Source organism: Monodelphis domestica, chromosome 3 (genome assembly GCF_027887165.1).
Source record: "Monodelphis domestica isolate mMonDom1 chromosome 3, mMonDom1.pri, whole genome shotgun sequence".
NCBI classification, from domain to species: Eukaryota; Metazoa; Chordata; class Mammalia; order Didelphimorphia; family Didelphidae; genus Monodelphis; species Monodelphis domestica.
In genome coordinates, this window is record NC_077229.1 from 434,036,710 (window position 1) to 434,064,272 (window position 27,563).

Here is a 27,563-nt window from a genome sequence, read left to right on the forward strand (position 1 = left end):
TCTCTCAGAAGCCAGCAGTCAGATGTAGCCAAATCAACCCTGATGTAGTTAATTTTGAGGATTCATTAGTAGCAAAGCACCATGAAACAATGATGTCATTCATCATTAAAAAAAACTCTAAGCCTGAAATGCCCATGCAATCATCCAGGGAATTCTGGGAAAGGAAGCAGAGAGGGGAAAATAGGGCAGAAAAGTGGACTGAGGGCAAAGTGAAGGCGGCAAGGGAAGAGGAAGACAAGTAAGACAATGAGGAAAGAAAGGAAGAGGTAGGGAGAGCAATTTGATGTCAGCATGTGTGCTATTAAAAGAGTGTGAAGCTCTATCACTGAGCAGTGACCTTTATGGCTAATTCCTGGGCTTGGCTGCCCACTCTCATCCCTTTGCCCTATGCCTAGTTACCAAAGCTTTTACTTTTTGAAAGAGCAACCAAGACCCCTTTGGTTGTTCTGGCAAGCTCTCATTGACACTGACCTGTTATTTCCTATATTCATGCCCCATTTACACAACTCCAAAATGGGATTGGGTATTGCTGACTCCAGCATAACTATTATGTTATGACTGTTATTCAAATCCTCTTTTAGTTTCATTCATCAAATTCAACTCAATAAACATTTATTAAGCACTTATTTATATTGTGTTAGATTCATGGAACCCAAAACATTTATAAATATACATCCGCTATTTGTGTCTCACTTCTTCAAGTTAAATATTACTCAAGTCAATTCCCTAACTAAGTAATATCCACTAGAAACTATTTATACTGTTAGAAGTATTTCTATTCTTGTGGCAGCGAGGTAACACAGTGGATAGAGCAACACCAGGCCTGGAGTTAGAAGAATCTGGCTTTTGAATCTGGCTAGCTGTGTGATCCTCAAAAAGTGACCTAACCCCAATTGCCTAGCCCTTGCCATTCTTCTATCTTAGAAATGATACCAAGACAGAAGACAAAGGTTAAAAAAAAAAGTATCTCAATTCTTGAACTACAAACATTTCACAAGTAATTTCATTTTTAGTTGCAAAATTAAATAAAGCTTAACTAGTATCTAAATCACACCAACAAATTAGATCTAAACCAATTTAAAAAGAAGCAATTAGGAGCACATCATTTTAGGTATTTATACTTTCCCTGTAATGCCAAAATTGTCATTTTAATACCCTAAATTAAATTTAAGACATCTTTGGAAAAAAATATCAAAATGTAAGCAGCATGCTGGTTATGCAAGAGATTTTCAGGTGTAAAAAAACAACAACTATCCAAGGAAAATATTTCTCTGGGTTTCCATTTATTGATTTCCAAGATTACAGTTAGCTGAGTGTATATGACATGCATTCTTAATTGACCAAATCTGAACTGAAATAATAAGTACACTGTGAATGAAGATGGCCCAGACTAGAATTCAAGACTTAATGAGAAAGTTCTAACAACTATTTCTATTAATTGCTAATTACTCTATTACTACCCTGGCTTCAGATTCTTTGGGAACTTATTTATTCCATATTATCTATGGAAATGCCAGAAGAAAGGCAGCCTGACTCATCAGCAGAAAAGAACAGAAACTCTGTCAATTGTTTAACTGTTCCCAAAATAGTGTACATACTGTTTTCTCCTTTTTGATCTCTACGAAACAATTTGATAAATCCTACAAATTTTTTCATTTCTGTAGAACATAAAATTGTTTAAATGCAAGTAAACTCTGGAATGCTTATCTGGCAATAACAAAGGGTTATACACAGCTCAAGAAAATGACTCATTTTATTCCAGTATCTACAGGTGAATGACATTTATAGTGAAGTAATCAAATCTAGTTAATCTAATTAGGTTTCAATTTTATTCCAAGCTTTTGGTTCTTAATCCACTGAATAAGATGCCATAAATCACAAAAAATAGAATTTCAGTAACAAAGAAAAGAGACATAAAAAATTTCAAGTTACTAGGATAAAACAGAAATACCAGGTATCAGTGGTAAATGGTATGATATATGGTCCTGTACAGTCCACAATCAGAGCTGAAATACATTAGTAACTGCATACTAATATGCCACAACACCTCTCTCCTAATACATATAGTGGCAATTATTTTTTAAAAAATGACAACATACATATCACTTGAGGTTTGGGGATATCCCAAATAATTATGACCATTTTAGGGCAATGAGAATAGACAACAGAAGTAGTGACATTCCAATGGGACAAAAAACAAACAAACCATGGATCATTTCCTAATGAGAAGTCATGTCTTTTCATTAAGCCATCTATACCCTTCCCATTACTGTCATTCATTGGACAGTTAGGGCTTACAGCGCTGGACGAAGCGTGGGTACAGGCATACATCTCGGATGTGATATCTGTTCAAAATCCAAGTTAAGAATCGTTCCAAACCCAAGCCATATCCTCCATGAGGGCATGTACCATATTTTCTCTGTCAAAAAAAAGAAAAGAAAAAAGTGAAATGCTAATTTTCTAATTTCATCTTATTCAACAAATAGCAAATGTTCATTAAAGACTAAGTGCAAGACAGACATTGTCAGGGGATGAAGGGGGTACAATGTCAACACATGCCACCTATGTTAAAACAACCTTTAATTTAGTAAAGGCGATTAAGACATATACAAATTGTCATAAGATTAATATAATATTTTATAAGTACATGAAAGAATATAAGATCATGAATTTAGAGCTAGAAGGGATCTCATTGTATAGATGAAGAACGAAGGCCCAGAGAAATGAAATACTTGCCCAAGAGAATTCAGTTGGAAAATTACTGGGCCTGGACTCAAACCCAACTATGCTTCCAAATCCTAGGTTTGTTCCACAGAGATTATGACTATTCATGAAGGAAAGCTCACTTCTGGCTTAGAACAGGGAGGTTTCAATGGAAGAAATAGAATTTGAAATGCGCTTTAAAGAACATTTGGAGGGGCAGCTAGGTGGTTCAGTGGATAAAGTGCCAGGCCTGAGTCAGGTGGACCTGGGTTCAAATCTAACCTCAGACACTTCCTTAGCTGTGTGGTCCTGGACAAGTCATTTAACCTGGTTTACTTAGCCCTTGTCCTTCTGTCCTAAAATTGTTGCTAGGACTGAAGGTAAGGGAAAAGAATAGCTAGAATTTCAAATAGTTGGAAATGAGGGAAAGGAGATGACCATTCCAGGCACGACGAAATTGGTATACACAGATTAAGTATTCAAGAAGCTTAAGTCACATTTGGCTGGATGAAGATGGGAAGAAAGACAAGATAAACTGGAACCAGGTTGTAAAAGGGCTTAGCCCATGCCTTTTGGATGACAGGAAGCCAATGGTCGTTTTTAGCAATGGAATGATTTGGTCAGAACCATGCATTAAAATTAATTCAGGAGTGCTGTTCATTTAGGAGGGGAGGCTAGAGGCAGATAAAACAATTGCAAGGCCATTAAATTAGTCTTGGGAGAAATAATAAAGATCTGACCTGGAGTGAAATTGGAAATGGCAAAAAGAGGACAGATGCAAGAGATACTTGCAAAGACAGAATTAACAGCAACTAACATGATGTATGGAGAGAGAATAGGAGGAATCAGAAGATGGCTCTGAGGTCTTAAGAATGAGGAAGAGTTAGGGTTAGAAGGAGATAGGTGACACTAAGAAAAACAGCAAAGTCGAGAAAAGCAGCAAGTTTTGCAGGCAAAGATGAAGAATAGGTAGGATTTAAAAGTTGTTGAATTTGAGGTGCCAGAAGGAAATCTAGGTATAGAGAAGCAGCTAAAAGTTTTTATCTGGAGCTCATAAAGTTGTTGCAATGAGAGAGGGAGGGGGAGAATGAGAGTGAGAGTGAGAATGAGAGAGAGACAGAGAGAGAGACAGAGACGGAGAGAGAGAGAGGGAGAGAGAGAGAGAGAGAGAGGGAGAGAGGGAGAGAGAGAGAGATTAGGAATTATTTCTATAGAGAATGAGAAAGAATGTAATAAAGAATGTAAAGGCTCACCAACAGAAAAAGACGAAGGCTTTGTGAACCATCTTAAATATCCCAATCAGTATTTATCAGATTTCAGTAATTTTGGGGAAGTAAATCATCTCATCAAAAAAGTAAAAGTTCTAGTCTGATGATCCTAACTAAAACTAAAATAAAAACTTTGCCATCATCAATAACAGATACTAAATCATAAATTAGAAAGTAGAAAATGCCTAAGCTAAACGGAAAACTTTTCACTAAGTTCAATTTTATAAAATTTGACAAAAAAAAAATGTTGTTTACCCACGAAGTTGACCAAGTGTGGCAAATATCAAAGAAATTTGTTACACGGAACTCTTGTTAAAAGACACAAAATTAAAATAATTTTTTAAATGATTCCTACCTGGTCAGTGTACCAGTAGTAGGGAGTGGGATCAATTTCTTCTCTTTTATATCCCTTTAGTAGTTCTTCACCATCCCAGATACGCATGGAACCTCCCACAATCTCACCAACATTTGGCATCAACACATCTACCTAAAAAAAAAAAAACCCAAAGACAAGGAGTTGCATAAGTCTGCTGTTACCAGGCAAGCAAACTAAAATTACTTTCCTAACAATTAAAAAAAAAAGTTGGTATTAATCTGTAGTTTAAATGAAAGCCAGTTGTTCCCATAAGAAGCACCTCTAAAGCTAATTTTGATCATTCCTGTCCTAAAACTAAACAAATCACTTCCCCATGGCTAAGAAAAACAATTTCAAAAACAATTTTATCATTTTGTATTGGGAATAAAATATTTGCGGTTTTAAACAATAAGCTATATAGCATTCCAAATAGTAGTCCCCACCCCTTTAAAAAGGAAGGCTCTTAATACTACTTGAATCACCAACTGACAGATTCAGTAAGCCGGGAATCCTCAGGACATCGCTGCATATAGAAGGACTTGATCTCTACAGGAAATCGACACAGCAAGATTGGTTCATTAATGGTGTCTGTCATCAGTCTCTCAGGGGCTTCTGGGATATCCTGAGGTTAAACAAGACTTCATTAACATTTACAACTAGAAATGCAACAAGACACCAGGAGCTCTCTCTCTCTCTCTGCACCAGGCCTTTGTCCTATTGATGCAACATACTAAGAAACAAAAAGTGGGGAGGGGTTAGTCTCACTTTCAAATCAAGCAATTTTAACATATTCCAAATTCTTCAAGAAGTAGTTGATCAAACAGTAAGAAGATATTAGCCTCCCTAATTTATAAAGGAATTCAGACACTATATTGCTGAAGTCAGGCAAATAGGAAAAAAAAAGTTCATATGTATGTATGTATGTATGTATGTATGTATGCATGTATGTATGTGTATATATTTACATATATACACACAACTCAATATGACAAGGAACTTGGGAACCAGTGAGGATGGGTATGTCAGTTATTACTGAGTTAACCAATTTATCTAGCTTTGAAGTAAAAGTGTTTCATTAGTTTCTTTACTTGCATCATTTTGGCTGGCAATAAGAGGTATCCCAAAAGTAAGCAAACTAAAATGGCATATTTACAAGTACAAAGTACACATGAGATAACTGGCTAAAAAACATGATAATGAAACAAGTAAATCAGTTTTCACATATATCCTTTTGTGTTATGTGAATATGCATTTCAGTGCATACATATAAACATTCAAGTTGTAATAAGAAATCGTAGCTAATGTTGATAAAGACTTAGCAAAACAGTTACTACCACATATATAAGATACTGCATATGCGATAATATTATTAGAACTTTTAGCTTTCCCTGATAACCCTTGGTTAACAACCAACAAGAAACTGTCAAGTCATTTAGATGTTGATTGAAACACAGTGTTAAATCTCATCTAAAATAGTCAACCCTACTTAAAAAAATTGAATAATATGTTAACAGGTTTGGGTTGATGATACATGTATAACCCAGTGGAATTGTTTGTCAACTCCAGAACAGGGGGGGGGGGGGGGGGGAGGAAAAGGGGAGGGAGAGAAAATGAATCATGCAACCATGGAAAACTTATGTGTAAATTCATAACTACAATAAAGAGGACATTTTAAAAATTAAATTTTAAAAAGTCAACCCTCCATAACAGAGGCTTTTCATGTACCACCTGGTAAACTTAAAAGATAAATGCAGCTAGATGAGGAGGGTGCCAGAGTAGGGGTAGCAACTTTAAGGTATAGATGATGTTAAGCAACATGACCAGGTCTGATCCTAGATAAAATTATGACACTGGGACTCAAGACACTTCCTCCATTTGATCTCTTGTCAGGCTTTTCATTTTAAAAGTTCCTACTACTTCTTGCCTCTTAATCAGAACCATCTCATCACATTGCATGTTTAGCAACACCCTATTCTTTCTTCCTCACAATTCAGGAAATGAATAAACAAGGGCATAGGTAAAATGCTATTACATTTGGCCCAGAGAATCATGGGTAGTGGCTGAAATCAAGGCCTGGGGAAAAACTGCTGATGTAAAGGAAGAAAAGAACAAAGAAGACAGACGCACTGATGAAAAATTTAAAAAATTAAGCCAGGAAGATGCTTCATATTTACTGATGTTTTGAGACTGGAAAGTATTTCTTACCTCTCCAAATTCATAATAGGTACCATCCTCTTTCTTTACATCATGTTCTTTTAGCCACACAATGGCATCTGAGTAGTTCATCCGCTTGAAAGGTCTTTTGGGTGGGGTGAAGGTCTACAATGAAAAAACAAAACACAGTAATTTAAAAATAATTTCTAAAACTATTATCTCCAGTCATAGATCATTAATGTAGGAAGGTACTTCAGAGATCCTAAAAGGTCAACTCTTTCATTTTATAAATATAAAATCAGTGTTCCAAAGAGGGTGGATTTATATTGAACAAGCCACATGCTCTAGACTACCATCTCTGTGAACAAAAGTGCATCTCTCAGAGACCATCTGTGGCAAAGGAATGTTCTTTCTTCTGAGCAAATCTAATTGGGCTAATGCTCCAGCCAACTGAGCCACTTGGTTCAAAGATAGCATGTCACAGCAGTTAGGGAAGTTCAATAGTAGCTATCAAGGCAATGTCGGTTCCTAATACTCTAGAATCAGTTGTCAACATGTCAGGCAAACTGACAAGAGCCTCTTGTTACAAGTTTGCTGGTAACATTCATCTATGTAGTCTACAAAAAGGGATAATAATTATTTCCTATGAATGACAAATAGTATGACTGTAAGTCTTCAGGAATTATCTTGGATTAAAATGATGTTGAAAATTGTGAATATTAAGTTAACTCCCCCCTGCCCATTTACACCCAACTCACACTTGAGTGGGGGAGGTCTATGACCCACGTGTGGGATAGTGGGTGATGAATCAGAATCGACTCTCCCCCTGGGCAGTAGTAAGCAAAGCTTTAGCTGCAATTGGTACATGCCAAAAGGAAGAAAGTCACAGAAGTGACAAAAAGGAATGATCTTTAAAAAATGCCAAGGACTTCCTGTGAGGGCTTCTCTATGGTCTTTCGTCTTCAACTTGACTTTGGAAGAGCTGGGGCTTGAGATCTCAGACTGCTTCCCTTTGGACTGATATGTGGTGAGTGAAAGGCTGACTCCTTTTCCTTGGATTTTCTGAAGGGACTAGCCTCAAGAGACCTACCCTCTTGAGAAAAGTTCCCTGCATTCCCAGGTACTTAGCTCAAGGACAAGACCCCTCCAGCTAAGGACTAACTAGTCCTGCCTGGGTTGAGCCAGGGCCGGAGCAAAATACTTAGTGTATAGCCTAGATATCTTATCCTATCCTCTCTCTGATTCTTCTTACTTTCACTCTGTTTTATAAATAAATCATTAAAATAAATCTCTTTGGAATTGATTAAATTCCTGGTGATCCTATTCTTAAATAATTCAGTCCAATCTTTTATGAAAACCATACACATTTTCTACCCTTACAAAATCTATTACCAAAAGATGTGAAGAACTGCAAAGGTAGCATCTGTGCATTGCTTAAAGCCATTAACACACACCAAAATTCTAAAACATTTTATAGCTCACAGAATAGTTAAAAATACCTAACTTACGTAAACACATGAATAAAATTTCAAGAAAACTCACATAAACCAATTATAAAAAAATTTTAAGTAACTTTTGTTCTTAAACATATTTCATTCTTCAACTGTTTGAGCTTGTAACACCAATTTGTCCATATAAGATGTCACAAAACACTTATTACACAAAGAATTATGAGTATTCACTTTCACTAGAATGCATACCGGATTGAGATCATATAATAAGCTTGCTGCAGGTGATTTCAAGATCCTGTCTACTACATCACAAACCAAGTCTTCCAAACGGTTTAGGAGATCATCAAAAGTCAGGAAAGGGCACTCAGCTTCAATGTGAGTGTATCTGAGGAAAAAGATAACACCAGAGCATTTCATGGCCACTAGGCTTTTGACTTAATTTTTCTTTAACAATGGAAAACTGTCTAGGAAGGTAACATCAACAGCAATGACCATTACTATTCAATTCTAATATTGTGATTACTTAAACTAAGCAATTTCTTGCTTCTTCTTCTTTTAAAACCCTTACTTTCTGTCTTAGCATTAATTCTAAGCCAGAAGAGCAGGAAGGGCTAGGCAGTTGGGGCTAAGTGACTTGCCCAGGGTCACAAAGCTAGGATAAATCTGAGGCCAGATTAAAAACCAAGCCCTCCTAACACAAAGACCAGAACTCTAACCACTGTGCTGTCTACCTGTTTCTCACTTATTCTTTATAAAACTTAGAGAATAAAGTCATAGTGAACAAATGGATACATTTCTTCTATTCTACCTCTGAGTATCATAATTGACATTTTCCTATGGTAAGCAAAATTTCATAAATTTCCTATTTAAAATTATACTTCTTCATATACCAATCTTGCTACAAAGAAATCACGCAAAATCCTTTCCCTATGAAAAGATGAAAAAGAAGAAAATGGTATTCCCATACTCTGCTAGGTGTCTTCGAGTCCTAGACTGTTCTGCTCTGTATGACTGAGCAATACAAAAGACATCTCCTAAAGCTGGGATACATGTTTCCAAATATAGCTGTGATGATTGAGTTAAAAATGCATCTTCTCCAAAATAGTCAAGTTTGAAAAGTGTGGCACCACCTTCCACCTGTGTCTGTACTAATGTTGGAGGAGTGATCTGTTTAAAAAAAAAAAGGCAAAATGGGGATTTAGAAAAACAACTAGCTTGAAATGTTCTAAAGGATCAAAAGAAGTTTATGCAACAGAAAAGCCTATTATTACACTTACTTCATAGTATCCCCTATCAAAAAAGTGATCTCTAAAGCATCCAGTGACCACTGAACGAACTTTCAATATTTTGGACATATTCTCTCCTCGGATCATCATATGCCGATTGTTAAGCTGAACATCTACATCAGACTCTTCATTTATCAGGTTATCAGCTCCTCCAGCAGGGGCTAAGCCAATCAATTCCCAATAGTCACAGCTTAATTCATGGCCTCCTGGTGCCTTAAGTGTATTTTGAAAACGAGGATGGAAAGAATGAAAAGAATTATAAAACAAAACAGAGGTTGGACCATTCAACAATCCTAATTTAGGTTATTAGCGAATATTTCGGAAATTTTACATTAGAGTTGACCCCAACCTGCAATTTCAGAAGGGGAATTCCCAGTAAGGTAATGTCCTCTATTCAAGTTCTTTTTTTTTTTTTTTAAACTCTTACCTTCTGTCTTCAAATCAATACTAAGTATCTGTTCCAAGTGTAAGGGATAAGCAATGGAGGTTAAGTGACTTGCCACGGGTCACATAGCTAGGACTTGTCTGAGGTCATATTTGAATGCAGAACCTCCTGTCTCTGGACTTGGCTCTCAATCCACCAAGCCACCTAGCCCCCCTTATCAATGTTCTTTTTTAACTTATAGTCTTAGAGTTTTCTGATTTTCCCATGGTCAAAAAGCCAAGATGTGACACAGGCATAATTTGTACCCAAGATTTCTGGACTCAGAGGATGATGACATACAACCTTTCACATTGTGGCTAGTAGTTTTAAAAAATATTTAAAATTTAATAAAATGGGAAAATAAAATTTAAGTGTAGATATTTAAATAGTTTTCAATAAAAAACAAATTATGAAAAATCAGTCCCCTACTAATCATTAAGAGAAGCAAGTGTTCCCTTTTATGAAGTGGCTGAATAGGGAATAAGGAAGTGAATGTGGAGATGATTAGGCAAAAAAATAGTTGGTGGGACAAAAATCCTAATGCCTACTGTTTTTCCTGGCAAAGAAATTTTAATGCCTCAAACTCAATCTTCCACACAAATGCAATTTACTTCTCTCAAATATTTCTTGCCAATATCTATGATATGAACTCCCTCTGGTGGCTAATCAACCACACTTTTTTCTCCACCAAAAGCTTTATTCTATCAATTGTCAACTAACTAAATGTTGTTGATGTGTCTGTTAACTTTAAGATAAACACTAAAATTATATTTGAAGTTTTTTTTAATTAAAAATTATTTAAAGTGTTTCCAATAAATAATTCCACACACTTACCTGCTTGCCTTCAGGTGTAAGATTGAGTGTTCCATATACTGCAACACTACTTTCTGTAGACAAAACCACTCCATTGTAACACTGACACTATAGAAGAAAGGTCATTTTTTAGTTGAATCTTCTACCCACACGTAACTAGATAACTATACAAAGAATACAGGGGTATTATTTATGAACAATTTACTTTTTATGGAATAAGTCTAGTCCTTTCAAATTCGGGAACAAAACAGCCAGTGACTTTACTCTTAATGTTAGGCAAAAATTTTTCATGTTAAGAGAAATGACTTATTGTTTTAGAGGAAATGGAGTCACATCTGTATTACTGGAATGATGTGAGGGTATATATGACTAGAAACTGTGACAAATTATGAATACTTAAATTCACATGCAAAAACAACAGTACAATAATTGTAATGAGAATTAAAAAATATTCTAAATCCCTCTTGATTAGGGAAATGCAAATTAAAACAACTCTGAGTACCGCCTCATAGCTATCTAATTGGCCAATATGACAGTAAAGGAAAATAATAAATATTGGAGGGGATATGGCAAAACTCGGACACTAATGCATTATTGGTGGAGTTGTGAACTGATCCCAACTATTTTGGAGGGTAATTTGGAATTATGTCCAAAGGGCTATAAAACTGTGCATAATCTTTGACTCAGCAATACCACTACTAGATCTGTATCTGAAAGAGATCATAAAAAAGGGGAAAGGTCTTATTTGAAAATATTTATAGTAGCTCTTTATGTGGTGGTAAAGAATTGGAAATTGTAGGAATATGCACCAGTTGGGGAATGGATGAACAAACTGTGGTATATGATGATGGAATATTATTGTGCTATAAGAAATGATGAGCAGGATGATTTAAAAAAAAAAGCTGAAAAGATCAACATGAACTGAAACAGAATGAAATAAGCAAAACCAGAACACCATATACAGTAACCACAATAGTGTACAATGATCAACTATGAAAGACTTAGCTAGACTCAGCAATGATCCAATGATCCAGGACAATTCTGAAGGACTTATGACAAAGAATGTCATCCACCTCCAGAGAAAGAGTTGTTGGAGTTGGAATGCTCTGTGTTTTTAATTTTGGGGTTTTGGTTTTACATAAGTATTCTCTTACAACAATGGCCAAATATGGAAGTTTTGCATGATAATACATGTATAACCCTGATCAAATTGCTTATCGTTGCTGGGATGGGGGAAGGGAGACAATTTGGACATTGTAATTTCAGAAAATGCATGTTGAAAATTTTTATTATGTGTAATTGGGAAAATAAAGTATTAAAAAAACAATAATGAGGATAACTAACCTTCCTTTTAGGTAAAACTCAGATCCAGTGACTTCACCCATTATTCAAAATAATTTCTTTGCAAAGTATAATTCAAGTTTTCCTTCCAAATTTGTAGGTTTTTAAAATTTTTTTTCTAAAAAGCTGAAAGCTATTCTTTTACTAGTTGATGTACAAAATAAGTTATATATTTTAAAATATAGGTAATTTTTAAAGAGAAAATAATCTAGATAACCTTGAAATTCATAAAATGCAAACTGTAAGTGGTTGAGCAGAGGATTAAAATAACTGTTGGAAGATTTCTTTCTATGCCAATAAAAATTTGAAAAAAAAAAATTACCAGTTCATCTGACAAGACACATTGAAGATATCCCGTGCCATCTCTTAATATAAGAAACATTAAATTCTTCCCTAAAAACAAAAAGAAAATAATTTTTTTCTTAGAGATGTTATTAAGACCTTTATAGTTCATTTTTTATGTAGCAGTTTATAAACCCAGGTCTTTCTGATTCACCATACTTCCCCATCTTTCATTTGGATAAATAACCATTTCTGTATCATCATATCCCACTTACATTAGTTTTCAATGTAATTTTCAAAAACATTTTCAATGTTTTCAAAGCATTTTTACATCTATTATATTATGATACTTAATAAAAACAAAATTAAACTCATAATTAGGTATGATTAAATGGGTAAGAATTATCATCCACAGCTGGCAGATTCATAAGCGAAGGCAAAGAACAGCGTGAAATAATGTGGTTCAGGTTACACATCAAGCCAATTTTAAAGAATTCTACAACTGGAAGGGAACTTGGCCACCTTCTGGTTCAGGAGATTGTAATCTTTCTTTGCATCATGTAGCCTAGGAAAGCTAAAAGGTTTTTAAATGAGTAAAATATATAAGATTACAAGGAAATTCCATTATATTAAAATAGTTATCCAATTTTTAAAAAATAGGCTTTTATTTCTGGACTCTAGGTAAACAACCCTTGACCTAGTCCAACCCCCTCATTTTACAGGTAAGGACACTGAAGCTGAATATAATTTGTCCAAGATCTCAAGATCACAGGATCCTAGAACTAGTGCTAGAAGGGACCTCAAAGATTCACCAGTCCAGGGATTTTCAACCTTTTAAAGTAATGGACCCCTGTTGAAGCCCATGTATCCCTTCTCAGAATAATGCTTTAAAAAAAAAATCCTTATCTTTTGCCATAGTGTCATCTTTACCACCCTTTCTATATTTGGCAAGTGAGTCAGTTGTTTTCTCACCAAGATACTTTCTGGACTCATTTGGTCTTATGATAAATATTTTGTATTGGTTTAACTTTTGGATAAAATTATAATAGTGTAATAGCATTTCTGTGGGTCATTTCCTGGTTTAAATTTTTAGTAGCTTATTTAGATAACTCAGGGTTAAACCACTTCCACTGTACATCATTTTCCTCATAATTTGTTCTTACTTATCAGCTCTAAGGCAGAAGAGTTGTAAGGGCTAGGCAATTTGGGTTAAGTGACTTGTCCAGGGTTACAGAGCTAGGAAGTATCTGAGACCAGATTTGAACCCAAGACCTCCCTCCAGGCCTGGCACTCTATCTACTATGCTATCTAGCTGCCGCAAAAAAATGTTTTAAAATATATAAAATACATAGGCTTACAGGGAAAACTACATTGAAATATGGTTTTCGAAATTTAAAGTTCAGAGATCACAGGTTAAGAACTGCTGATCTAGTCCAACACCCGATCTCACACCCATGGAAGGTAAAGGATTTGCCTGACCTCATGTGGTAAAGGACAGAGCTTCGATCTCTAGACTTTGGACCCACATAGGAACTTAGTGAGTCAGTCCAAGGGAAGGAGAATGGAGTCATAATGAATTCACCCCTGCCTCTTAGCGAAAAAGGAAAAACAAGAAAGAATATTCTTGCTTAAAAAAAAAAGGAGTGGAGAGGAAAGAAAAAATAAGGAAGTACTAAGAAAAATATTGATGTGGTTTGGAAGTGGTCACTTATCTGAGATAATTTTTTATAATAAGGGACAAGCTACAGTTCACTGTACTAGGCTCATTACCATTGTTCTTAAGTAGATATTGAGATGTTCTTTACTCTGATATAAGCCCAGTATAATGATTTAAAATTGAAAAAAAAACAAGGTATACCAACTTACCTTGCCTACGTAACCTATGGACCCAACCAAACACCTTCACACGTTGGCCTCGATGGGCTTCTAAAGCACAAATCTTTACCTATCAAGTAAGATTTACAAGTTATTACTAAAATGCATCATTTACCACACAACCCAAATTTCCACCAAACTATTTAGGCAATGGAATCATAAAATCCACAAGCAATATAAAATCCAAGAATCCCTGGGATGTCAGAAAATAGAAGTATTATTCAAAACTACTTCATTAAACTAGAGAAATAGACAGAAAAGGGAGAGTGGAGAAGAACAAAGAAAATGACTCAACACAGGTACTTGGTCTATAAAGCTGAAACACATATCAATCCAACACAAGTGGAAAGTTAAACAAAACAAGTACCCCTATTTTACAGATGATGAAACTGAGTCAGAGAAGCAAGCACAGAACATTAGAGCTGAAAAAGATAAAAAATATTGATTAAAGTTAGAAAGTTATGCAGAAGTAAGACTAAAATTTAGCTCTCTTGATTTCTAATCCAGGATAAGGAAGAAAATCAAAGCCACCTAGGAATTTCAGCCATGTGGATCATATTTGCAAGAGATCCCCAAAACATGAAAGTTTCTTCCCTGGCCTCTCTGTATTGACTAAATATTAAAAATGTTTCAGTATTACTGTTCTTTCCTGAAATTATAAGAGAGGAATTTATTCAATGAAGCACCAAAAATATTAATTTTTGGTCAGAATACCACCTTTTCTTTGATATCACTGAGCTAATCATTATGACAAATTCTGAGACTTGGAAATGAGCAACAAGGCAGCTAGAACCTTATTTACAAGGATTGTCAATAGGGGAGATGGTAGAGGCAACGTGGCTACAAAGATAAAAGGGAAGAGAAAAAAATGGAGGTGGGCTGAGGGGGTGAGTGGGTAGCGATGCTTCAATCATAAACAAGAAAAAAAATGAAAAGAAAACTACTTAGTTAGACACATCCCTTCAGCCCACTACGTTAAAATCTATTACATAGCAAGCACAGAATAATTCAATCAAATTCATAAGATACCCGGTATGTAAAAGGGAATGTGCTAGGGAACAGGAATGCCAAGATGAAATAAGACATCATTTCAGTTCTCAAAGAACATAAGGGAAACATTTCACATGCAATTAGCTATAATGCAAGGGAGAATAACTTTTATAAAAGTTTCAGCAAATATTACTTTCAGCTTAGGAAGATGGACTAGCAGAGAAAAAGATATGGCCTTGCAAAGAACTGGAAACTGAGGAAGTATTCATCAATTGGGGAATGGCTGAACAAGCTGTAGCATATGGTTGTAATGGAAAACCATTGTGCCAAAAGAAATGATGAACAGGATGAATTCTAAAAAACCTGGAAAGACTATTGATGAAACGTGAAGTGAGCAGAACCAAGAAAACAGAATATACAGAAACAGAAATATTGTATGATGATCAATTGTGAAGGACTAAAATAGCAGGTTCCAAGATAACCCCAAGGGATTCAATAATTAAAAAAAAAAATCTATCCATAACAGATCAAAGCAGGCCATCATTTCTTTCGTGAGTTTTTTATTTTAAGCATGGTATATTATCTTTAGTCATGACATGGGAAATACACATTATATAAAAACACTTATATAACCTATTTACTGTCTCAGGAATGGGGGTATGCAGGGAGAGAATCTGGATAGCAAAATGTCAGAAAACAATGGTCAAAAATTGTTTCTATGTGTAATTGAAAAAAAAATTAAAGAAAAAGATATGGCCTTGAAAAAAGGGAATGATTTCAACAGAAAGATATTAGAGTAGAAGAAAAGGTTGAGCGGAATTTCATTCCAGGTATAGATCATGGCATGAGCAAAGATACAGAGAAAGAATCAAGAACAATAACACAAGAGTGTGGGTAATATAGTTTGTTTGTAATATAGAGTACATTAGGGGAATAATGTGGCTAGCCTTGAATGCCAGAATAATATTCAGTAAGCAATGAAAAGCCAGTAAAGAGTTTTGGGTGAAGAATATGATCAAAAAGTACATTAAGAAGATGACTTGGCTGAATGTGTTAAGGATGAAAAGAGAGAAAAGAGACCAGAACGATAGGAAGCTATTATAATTGTTTAGGTTGAACAGAAGGGATTGGAAAAGAGGTGAGAAATACTCCTCCCCACCCAGATGTCCCACCAGAACCTCAAAATCAACATATCCAAAATGAAACTCATTATCTTCTATCTAGATACTGGTTCATGTGGAATTCTCACTTCAGAATCACCCTAGATTTGTCCTCTTCCCAGCACTCCAAATCTCCCACTAGCTGCTGAGTTCTGTCATTTCTACCTCTCCAACATCTCTCTCATCCATTCCCTTCTAGGCAGTCACAAACTCCCTCATTACCTCCTACCCCCAGTCAAATCCTCATGACTTCTTACAACAACCACTGCTATAGCCTCCTTATTGGTCAACCTGTCTCCAGGCTATCTACTCTCCAATTAATTCTTTATATCCCCAAAGATATTCCTAATCAAAAATTTTCAGTGCTTTCCTACTGCTTCTTGGACAAAATGCCAACTCCTAAGCTGGGCATTTAAAGCCCCATAATCAGGTTTCCAACCCACCTACCCAGGCTTATATTTGTTTGTTTTTTTTAATTACCTCCTTTCACATACTCTATGTTCCAGTTAAATAAGGCTATTTGCTTTCTATGGAATTCAGCATCAACTGAAAAGAGGTCTTTGGATTTAGTAATAATGAGGTCATTAGCAGCCTTGGAGAGGGCTTTTTCACTATAAGTAGAGCAGAAATGAAGGAATCAAAAGAATCAAAGCAATTTGATTCTGTGCACCTCCAAATCAGGAATGTTGCTTATTTAAATGATATAATTATTTTTTAACTAAAAAACTGTCTCCTCCCATATTTAAAAAGCCAATGAAGAAAACAGTTTAAAAGGAATATATTCATCAACTACATTTCCCTTCAAGATACTGAACATATAAAAATTCATTTGTTGCACAAGAAGCTTTGTGTTTCTGAGTCCCAAAGACTTGAAATGATTTGACTTTGCTTACACATTTTGCCTCTGGAAGACTTGGATCTTGTTTAATGGAAATTTTCTTTGCTTCTTCTAGGTTTCTTTCTCGTCTTAAATTGTCTTCTGCCTAATGTTAAAGACAAAGCATTTTGTTAGAAAACAGCTTCTAGGGGGCAACTGGGTGGCTCAGTGGATTAAGAGTCAGGCCCAGAGACGGGAGATTCTGGGTTCAAATATGGTCTCACACATGTCCTAACTGTGTGACCCTGGGCAAGTCACTTTACCCCCATTGCCTAGCCCTTACCACTCTTCTGCCTTAGAACCAAATACCCAGTATTGAGTCTAAGACAGAAGGTAAGAGTTTAAAAAAAAAAAGAAAAGAAAACAGCTTCTAATTGCTAAGTTTCAGAAAGAAGGACATCTCATTTTTTATTTACCTCTCTTTGTTCTCGAGATTCATTCTTCATTCGTTCCCTGTGCCATATTTTTTTAATGTTCTTCAGTTGTGATTTGGAAATAACATCCCATCTCTAAAAAGAAGATAAACAAACAGAAGCACATTTATTTTGAAGGTCCACTAAGAAACTAATTAAAAAAAAGAAAAAACTTGACAGAATATTAAAATACTCAACCTCATTTTCTTTTTGTGAATCCACATAAATGGTAGGAAATGGTTCCTTTCCTGCTGTCATCAAAGCCTTAAAAAAAGAAGAGAGGTCTATAATATTAGAAATGATATTCATGACATGTTTATAGAATTAATAACAGTTGATTTTTATATGGAAGTTTAAAGTTTACAAACTGTTAAAATTACAAACTGTTATTTATATCATCTCTACTTATTCTAAAAACTACCCTCTACTAGGGTTATTATTATTCCAGGAAAAAAAAAAGCTTCTGGCTCATAAAGGTTAAATGACAATAGACTCACAGGATTATTTCAAGTAGCAACCTCAACTATCCAGAAGACAAATTTCATTATTTCTGAAAACTCTTAAATAACTGCTTAACACAATCAAGAAATGTTAAGAGTGAACTTCCTTCTAAAAATCATACGTTCACAAGTGACCATCAAGTTTTAAAACCTTGGGGTTATCTTTAATTTCTTTTTTCTTTCCCTGTTATGTCTAATCAGGTCCCAAGTTCCAAATATCCAAAACATCTTTTTCCTCCATTTCTCTGACCCTCTGCTGCCACACTACAACTTTGGGTCAGACCTTTATGGTGTTACTCACTTGGAGTGTGACTCTTAATTGTTCTTCCTTTAATAATCTTGCATTCATAAAGCTTTCAAAATAATCTTTCTAAAGCATGGATGACATTTCCAGTCATTCATTATCATACTCATTCTTATATTTTCTCTCTCTCTTTCATTTTAAAATCTTAAACCCTTGCCTTTTATCTTAGAATCGATCCTAAGTATCAATTCCAGAGCAATTAGGGATAAGTGATTTATCCAGGATCAAACAGCTAGGTCCAGGCTTATCTCTTTATCCAATGAGAGACCTAGCTGCTCCTTTTCCAGGCATATTTCACACTACCTGTCCCCCACTTGGCATTCCTGTACAACCATATTTCAATCAAGTAGGACCATGAGTTCTTCTCAATACATCATCTCCAAATCTTTCGTATCTCTTTTCCTTCTCTAAGGCTAAGCTTAGGTGCCAAATGATCCACCTACCCTTCTGTATACCTCTAGATCAAAATGATTTTTTTCCCTATTATTCCCTTACATTATTCTCTATCTTAAAATAAATGTATATATCTTGGAGAGCACAGAGTGTGGTATAATGGATAGAGAACTGGCCTTAGAGCCAAGAAGTCTTGCTTCTGACACCTACTGGCTATATGATTTTGGGTAAGGCATTTATCCATTTAGTGCTCTAGGCAACTCTCTAAGACTCTAATTTGCAAATTAGATGCCAACCTATGTTGTTACAGGGATTTTCCTCATTTGGGAGTTCCCTGTACCAATAAAATTACAGGTCTAATTCCTGTCCTTGGGGGCAAGGATTGCTTTGGTTTTTTCTTTATTATCATTGGCATCTAGTACAATGTTTTGCACCTAATATGTGTTTAATTCTAGCTAAATTCTCCATCTCCTGGAAATTCTTTTCAATCCTTCAGGGGAATGGTTTGGGAAGGAATCAATAGACTCCTGTTCTAAGGCCAGTGCTTTATCTAATTGTGCCAATTTGTGATCTCTTTGAGTTTTTATGCAGATGCCAGCCTAAAAATTCTGTTTTGGCCTTATCCAATTAAAACTTGCTCACCTCTCTTAGGTAGTAAGGGCACTCAGAGGCTAAATAAGGCCTAGTCTCAAGTCTTGTCCATCAGACAAATATAATGTCTCAGAGCATTAAGAGCTCTGGAAGGTAATAAGTTGTGAAGAGGTAATTTTAAAAGCAGAGCATTATGGGCTAGATTATAATATACATTATGGCTAAAGTTCTCTGACATGACTTGCCCAGACCTGACTAGTGTGAACCTTAAAAATTCCCAGACCCTACTTCATAAGGCTGGGTTAAGACCATTCCCCATTTGGGCAGTGAAGGTACTTGATCAGAAATGTGAGAACTCTACTTCACCATACTTAAGCATGCCCTAGGGGAAGATACAGTTGTAAACTCTTTGCTGAACAATGAAAAGTACTTAAACCCATACTTATAGTAAGACAAAAAAGTTCTTAAGCCATGCCTATTTTTAGAACTAATACAAAGGGGTGCTAAGTACCTATAAAGGTCAGGCAACTTGTGAACTTACAAGGAACAAAGAGGTGAGAACTTACTCAGAGATCCTAGTCTACTCAGGTGTGAACTAAGAATAGTCTGTCCTTTGAAAAAGGTCTACTGTGATTGGTAGATATAAGGACTTAGGGGAGGTGACATAGGAGAAAATGCCCTTTAAATAGGAGCTCAGATACATTCAGAGGAGAGATTGAGCTAGTGGAGGCAGCTGAGATGATGCTGGTCTGGTGTCACTAGAATCCTTGCTTGGACAGATCTTGTGGTGAGTGATTAAGGACTGACTGATCTCTCTCTCTTAAGACTCAGGTCTAGGCCATGTTGACTTAAGGCCCTTCATACTTATTCCTTTCTTATTCTTTTTCTCTCTCATTAATTCCTCATTTGTATTAATTAAAATCTCTATAAAACCCAGCTGACTTGGGTATATTTGAATAATTGGGAATATTTCCCTGGCGACCACCTTATATTTGATTTAAAAACAAAACACTGTAGTGAAAACATATTTCCTGCGGTCACAACTTACTCATCCACTCTTATATCTATCACAAATTATATCTTCCACTATTTTAATCACTACAGTTTATGGCATATACTATTTTAATTTTTACACTAGCACCTAACTGTCCATGCTACTTAGGAGATGTGAGTTTTAAATTAATAAAGCCAACACTCTGATTTTAGTCTGGAATGCACATAAAGCCTTGAAAGAGACCACTAGTTGGTACAATTAGAAAAGCTACTATGATAGGAATCTATTGAATCAATTCAAGGTGGTTTGAGGAGTGCTCTACATAATTTCTGTTCTAGGTATATTGCATGAGAACTCAACTATTCTCACTAATGTGACTCTTAAAAGGTGAAGCTATTCCAATGGGACAGAAGAATGCCTTGAAGTCTAGAATTTCTTGAAAACCATCAATTTGGGGCATTTCATCAGTAAGGTGGCCACTTTGTGATGAAATGATTTTGATCTTGGCAACTCAAAAATTATGAAAAAACTAAAAATGGCCTTAGGCCCTACATAGCACTCTTCGTTTTCTGTAGTCACAGAGATGGGGTGGAGGGAAATGGGGCAGCAAATGCTTAGAATCACATAGTCCATTCACTTTAATTTGACTGTTGGTACACTGAATTAAGTATTTTTTCCAATAATTAATGTGATTACTATAAGAGTTGAATCTTATCAATTCTGACATCCTTGCTAAAAATAAAAACAGGAAAGAAGGGACATTGTAAGATGGCTTACAGGTACTTGTTGCAGACAGAAAGGGGCTGAGGTGGCAAAGTGGTTTTTATTGTTCATCCCCAAACTATAAGAAATAGGATTTCATGGGATATTGGGCACAACATATTGCAGTGCTAATGATAACTATTTACAAAAAAGACCAACAGGAAAATAATTACCAAGTTACATAACAGTATCAGTTGCTGAAGATAAAGTGGTAGAAAAATTTAATGAAGAACTTGATAAGACACTCGATATCAAATCAACATTTAATTTGACTCTTGGTGACTTAAATTTAAAGGTAGGAAGAGATAAGGATGGAGAGAAATATATGAGAAAGAGGCTAGTTAGCAGAGTTGACAGAGCACCAAGACTGGAGTTGGGAAGACTTGGGTTCAGATCTGGCCTCAGATACTTCTAGCTCTGTGTCCCTGGGCAAGTCACTTAATCCAGACTGCCTAGCCCTTGCCACTCTTCTGTCTTAGAGCTGATAAACAAGAACAATTATGAGGAAAATGCTGTACAATGGAAGTGATTTAACACCTTGAGTTATCTAAATAAGCTACTGAAAATTTAAACCAGGAAATGACCCACAGAAATGCTATTAACACTATTATAATTTTATCCAAAAGTTAAACTAATGTAAAATATTTATTACAAGACTAAATGAGTCCAGAAAATATCTTGGTTAGAAAACATCTGACTCACTTGCCAAATGTAGAGATACAATACCAGGTTTAGATATAAACCCATCTGTAAGGACTTGAAAGATGATGAATGATTATGAGTAATATAGTCTCATAAAGTAAAGAGAAGCAGCAGAGGGTTAAATTAGTCTAAGGAAAACTTCATTAGATGTCCTTTTAAGCAAACACATCCCAAGGCATTTTAGGAAAAAATAGAACTAGGAGTACCAAAAAAAAAAAGCAAGATTTACAAAAACTATTTCAACTGTGCTCTCCCATTAAAATATAATCTCTTTGTAAATATGGATTATTTTATTCTTTGAACTTCCTTCCCTAATAGCTTGCCTGGTGCCTGGCATATAGAAGGTGTAGAAGAAATGCTTGCTGATTGACTAATTTCTCTCATCAAGATAGTGAAAACCATACCAATAGAAAACTTGAAGTGATTAAAGAGAAAGTAAAGATAGCACTAAAGTAAGTGAACAGAGATGAGCAATGCAGTAAGACTAGATCTTTTATATGTACATATACATACATACATAAGAGAGAAGATTCATGTTGCAGGTGATATAATCACTAGGGTATTGAGGCACTGAATAAATGACCAAATACTAACAGTAACAGTATGGAAAAATTATTGAAGTTTAATGACTTCCCCCCAAATAGTTTGGCATTGTGGATAGAATGCCTGGCCAAAAGTCAGGAAAACTCCTCTTCCTGAGTTTAAATGCAGTCTCAGACATTATTAGCTGTGTAGCCCTAGGAAAGACACTTAACCCTGTTTGGCTAAGCCCAGAGTCACATAGCTACTAAGCAGTGGAGGCCATCTGACTCTAGAGCAGGTACTCTATCCACTGCACCACTTAGCTGCCCCAGTAAGTTGCATAACTATGCACAAATCATTTAACTTCTCTGAGACTCAGTCTTTTCATTTGCAAAAATGAGATTAGTCCAGATGACTTCTAAAATTCCTTTAAGCTTTAATCAATGATACATTATCTTTTTTTTTTTAAATCAGATTTAAGAGTAATTGAAGGGGGAAGCTAGGTGGCTCAGTGGATGGAGATCAAGACCTAGGGATGGGAGGTCCTGAGTTCAAAACTTGGCTTTAGATACTCCCTAGTTGTGTGACCTTGGGCAAGTCATTTAACCCAATTGCCTAGTCCTTACTGCTCTTCTGCCCTGGAAGCAGCACGTATTATTGATTCTAAAACAGAAGGTAAAGGTTAAAAAAAAAAGAGTAATGAGCATAAGACTATTACATTAAAAACTGGTAATGGCAAAACAGGAACTGCAAACTTTTACATCTAATACTTTCAAAATTACTTCGTAGGATTGTTTCAAAGTTTATTTGTGAACTTTAAAGAGCTATAATTGTGAGTTGTCATTGTTATTATTAATTTATAATTACATATGTCCTCTTTTCATGAATTGCCACATTGTGATAAAAAGTTTATCACAAAGTAGCAGATTATAGGTAAACTTTAGAGAGAGGTAAAAAAAAAGAAGCAATGGAAGGTGAAACAAGTTTACAGAAAGCAAAAAGAGCTTTTGATTCATTTGATTCTGAAAAAGACCCTGTGAAATTGAAGTTTTGAGAGATTAAGAGATTTGACAAAGGTCATGCTACCACCAAGTGCTGGAGGTAGGATCTAAATCCAGGACTCTTCTGACTTCAAGTCCACCTCTTCCTTCCAATGTAATATAGTGTGTCAGATATCATTCAACTATTTTTTTTAAAACCCTTACCTTCTGTCTTAGAATCAATACTATGTATGGTTCCATGGCAGAGGAGTGGTAAGGGCTAGGCAATGGGGGTTAAGTAATTTGCCAGCTAGAAGTATCTGAGGCCAGATTTGAACCTAGGACCCCTGTCTCTAGGCCTGGTTCTCAATCCTCTGAGCCATCCAGTTGCCCCTATCATTCAATTTTATGTGAGAAAGGAAAGTATACCTTTAAACCTGTTTTAAAAGGTTTATCTTTTGTTCCATCACCAGTTGCATCACTTCCCTCTCGATCTGAGACATAGAGTTCTGCTGTTAATTAAAAGAAAAGAATTATCTTGTCAATGGTTCTTTCAGATACATAGTACTTATTCCAACTATATTATCCTCTTTTTTGTCTTTATGATTTTAATAGATATGCTGCCATTTACAAGAACAGTATGAATTGGGAAAAGGCACAATATTTACAATGATAACCACCTCAGACCACTCCTCTTTTAACAAAATCTTTATATTTCAATACTACCTGCATCCTGGTGTGGTGGGAAGAATATTGGATTTGGAATCAAAGGCTTTGGGTTCAAATTCTGACACCATTCCTTACTAGTTGACTTAAAGTCACTGACAAATGACTTAACCTTTCTAGGAAATCCCTCCCTAGTCTTTAAACGGAGAAACATTTAAAGAAATGGAAACCAAAGGGGTATCTATCATTTGGCAAATGGCTAAAAGAAACAAACCCTGTATATTAACTCAATGAAATATTACTGAGGTATGTTCAGAGGACTTTAGAAAGACTTGTCTGAATTGATATACAGTGAAGGGAACCAAACTACAAAAATATTTTATAGAAGTCATATTGTATAGACAAACAACCTTGAATGACTTAAGAATTCAAATCAGTGCAATGAAAAAACTATTATTTCAGAGGACAGATGATGAACCAGGCTCCTAACGAAAAGTTTATGGAATCTAAATGCAGAAAGAGACATAACATTTTTGGAGATGGGCCAAACTTGTTTTGCTTGACTATGCATATTTGTTACAAGGGCTTTTCTTTTCTTTTCTTTTCTTTTTCCTTTTAAAGAGGCTAGGGGGAGAGAGGGAAACCAGTTAATATTCCTGTTAATAGAAAAATAGGGGGAAAAATAAAACAGGACACTAAATCAGGGATTCTTAACCTAGGGTTCGTGAACTTTCTGTTTTACATCTTGATAATTATTTCAATATAATTGGTTTCGTTTTTATATCTTGATCACTGTACTTCAATAGCTGGTTTCCTTTGCAATTCTATGTATTTTGCTGTATGTGTTTAAAAAAAATTATTATGAGAAGGAATCCATAGACTTCATCAGATTACCAGAAGTGTCCATGAGACCAAAAAGGTTAATATTAACTGCACTTGAACATCTTTGCAGTTCCTTCCAAGTTTAAATCTTAAAGCCAACTAACAATATAAAGGAGTACACTCATTAACCAATCATGTGAAAATACATTTCAGGTACAAATATGGCCATGTTATTAACACAAAAACTCACTAAGGCTAATGATTTTAGGTATTGATCACGGGCCGGAGGCCCAGGCTGAGTTAGTTTTCAATTATTACATATTTCTCCTTGGGAAAGGGGTGGGGGTTCTTGGAGAAGGTTGAGGGGGGTGGGGTGCATCAAAGTGACCCTGAGCCGGCAGCAGTGAGTGGCCAAGGCCCGATTCCCTTTCGGGGCCAGCAGTCGCCTTCAGGCTTAAAGTCGGATAACAACGCCTCCAACCCCCACCCGGGCACTCAGGCTTGAGTCCCGCCAGATCCCCAGGGTGTTAGGGCCAGTCCAACTTTCCCAGAGGCATCCCTACCACTCCCGGACACTGCACTCACCCAGTCCGAGCCCGGCCACCGCGTGGGTAACCTCCAGAGCCATTTCTGCCCAGCCTCGAACCAAACCCAGAGCGTGCAGCAGCGATTGTATCTTCCCGGATAACCCCAGTTCCCATGTGTTGCATCAGATTGGCACCACCCCGTCCACCTAGTGATTCATTGCTAAAGCCCAGCTCCATTGGACAAGAGGTGATGGCAATTGAAGCCAAAGCCTCTATGTTAACTCAGGGAAAAGGTCACTTCCGGGAATTCCGGAACTCGAAAATGAAGCTCCGCCCTCTTCCGATTCCCTTATCTTTCCCATCCCCCCCATCCAGGTTATCGACCCCATTTCTTGAGTGCTTTCTGCCCACCGTCCTGTAGTTCTCCGCAGCTAGCCGAGTGAGGCTGAAAAGCTAAACCTTCCTTGGAAAGGAGGGTGGGGGTGGAGCTACGGCATCCCAATTGCCTAGTTCACGAAATGCGGTAGATGCCCCGCCCTTCCTTCGCTGAAGAGAGAATCGCCAAGCCCCAGCCAATCAACCAAGATCCTAGGAACCGAAACCGACCTCAGCAGACATCCCAGCTGCAAAAGCAGCAGTCGCCTAACGCGTTTTCGTTGAATGAATGGAAATATTTAATTTCTCTTATGCAGAAGCAACCCTGCTAGAGATCGGGGAGAGAGCCACATCAAAAACACGAACATAAAAACAAACAAAGTCCAAATACCGAAAGGTCTTTGCCTTTAAAGACTGGAAAGGAAGAATACTGCTTCCGCTTCTCCCCCCACAAGTCAATAAGCAAAGACTGGCCAAAATTTGTTACCAGTAATTTACTTTTTCTTTTCTTTCTATTCCGCAAATGGGTAGTGTGTGTGGAAGAGAAAGATAATCAATTTCTGTCCTTTTTTTTTTAATAGAAAGGTGGAGCACACTACATATAGAAAATGCATTCCCTTTCAAATGAAGTCATTGCATTAGTTTTACTTAACCGTTTTACTTTGTTACAAAGTAGGAAGAAATATAAATGCACCTAATACAGAAACAAAACACATCAATAAAACTGAAAGTGACAAAATAAAACGTGTCAGTCGCTTATTCCGTGCTATGCATGTGCTAAGATCATTTCCCAAACTACAGCACTGACAAGCTCAGGAGAAAGGGGGAAAAGATGCAAATCTCCTGTGTCACAGCAGCTCCATCACCTCCAGAACCCGCACAGCTTTCTTTTTCTGACCCCGTTCTTACACCCTTTAAATGAAGAACGCAGGGCTACTTTCTCACTTTCTCCAGCATTTAGTATGTATCACTTTGGAGGCACTTACTAGTCTCCTTAGTTGTGTACTTCTATATTGAAATATTTTATCTCCTGGTTTTGGAACAAAGGGGACACGTATTACAGGATGACCTGAGCAAATCACATAATCTCAGAGCTTCAGTTTCCTGGCCTATAAAATTAGGTTAATAATGGCACTTATTTTACCAGGGCTGTGGTGAGGGTCTCGGTGGATTATATATGCAAAGTGCCTTACGAATTTTAAAGTGAAGTACAAATGTTATTAATTATGATCCTTAAGGGACTATAAAATCCATTTATCTTTATACAGATCACTTATTCTTGCACACAGTAGGTGCAAACAAATGTTAAATGAATGAACAAGGGTTATTATTCTCCCCAATTTCCTGAACATGGTCTCATCATAAGATTCCGGTTCTAGCAAAAGATGCTCTCCCCTCCAAGTACCCAGATGCTCCCTCTTTTTTCCCCTCAAACTCACCCAAAACCATCTTGGTCACCTCTTGTGACAGCTGTCTCAGCACCACCTCCACACTACTTTGCTGCATTCGTCTTATTCACCCTCCTTGCATCATGCAATACCTAATTGGTCAACGTAATGGGTTCTGGCCCTCAAACCACAATTCTATTGGCGATAAAGGAAGGGCACATGACGTTAAGGACGCCATGTTGATTGAGGGCTTCATCTTTCCCTTCCTCCCGAGGTGATTTTTGTTGTTGTTTTGTTTTTTCCTTTCCCCCTATAAGAATCTTAGACTCACGGAGAATGAACACACCCCTCAAAGAAGATAATTTCCGGAAGGTGCAGGGACTCAGCTTCAGGCAGGATCATAGAAGCTTTTTAGTTCTAGGGTCAAAGAAACATCATTTCTATCACAACTCCAATAAGCAGTTATCTCGCAGGTATTTGAAGACCTCTCACTGATTTCAGAGGTTAACATTCCATTTTTGGATAGTTCGAATTGTTATGAGTTTTAAAATTTTAATTAATTAGCTTATTTGTTATATTTAAATGACCAGTTAACTCCCTCCCTACCCTCCTCCCTTAGAGAAGGCATCATTTGACAAAAAGATG

The 27,563-nt window shown here is 36.4% G+C and overlaps 1 protein-coding gene across 4 annotated transcripts; it reads right to left on the reverse strand.

Moving 5' to 3' along the window:
* Positions 1-1,264: 1,264 nt before the first annotated feature.
* NARS1 (asparaginyl-tRNA synthetase 1) lies at positions 1,265-27,080 on the reverse strand. Of its 4 annotated transcripts, none has more exons than XM_001366339.5 (15): positions 26,970-27,080; positions 23,570-23,652; positions 17,591-17,656; positions 17,396-17,488; positions 16,996-17,085; positions 13,944-14,022; positions 12,118-12,188; positions 10,476-10,562; positions 9,209-9,430; positions 8,899-9,098; positions 8,181-8,316; positions 6,532-6,645; positions 4,817-4,948; positions 4,327-4,458; positions 1,265-2,419 (listed from the first exon to the last, which is right to left on the reverse strand). In XM_001366339.5, exons 1-15 carry the CDS (start codon positions 27,034-27,036, stop codon positions 2,288-2,290), a joined length of 1,704 nt encoding a protein of 567 aa, XP_001366376.2. In that variant the 5' UTR covers positions 27,037-27,080; the 3' UTR covers positions 1,265-2,287. The 4 variants fall into 4 exon arrangements, with proteins under 4 accessions (XP_001366376.2, XP_007487596.1, XP_007487597.1 ...); XM_007487534.3 differs by having other exon boundaries at positions 23,570-23,649; positions 26,970-27,058; XM_007487535.3 differs by lacking the exon at positions 26,970-27,080 and adding an exon at positions 25,214-25,706.
* Between the last annotated feature and the right edge of the window lie 483 nt (positions 27,081-27,563).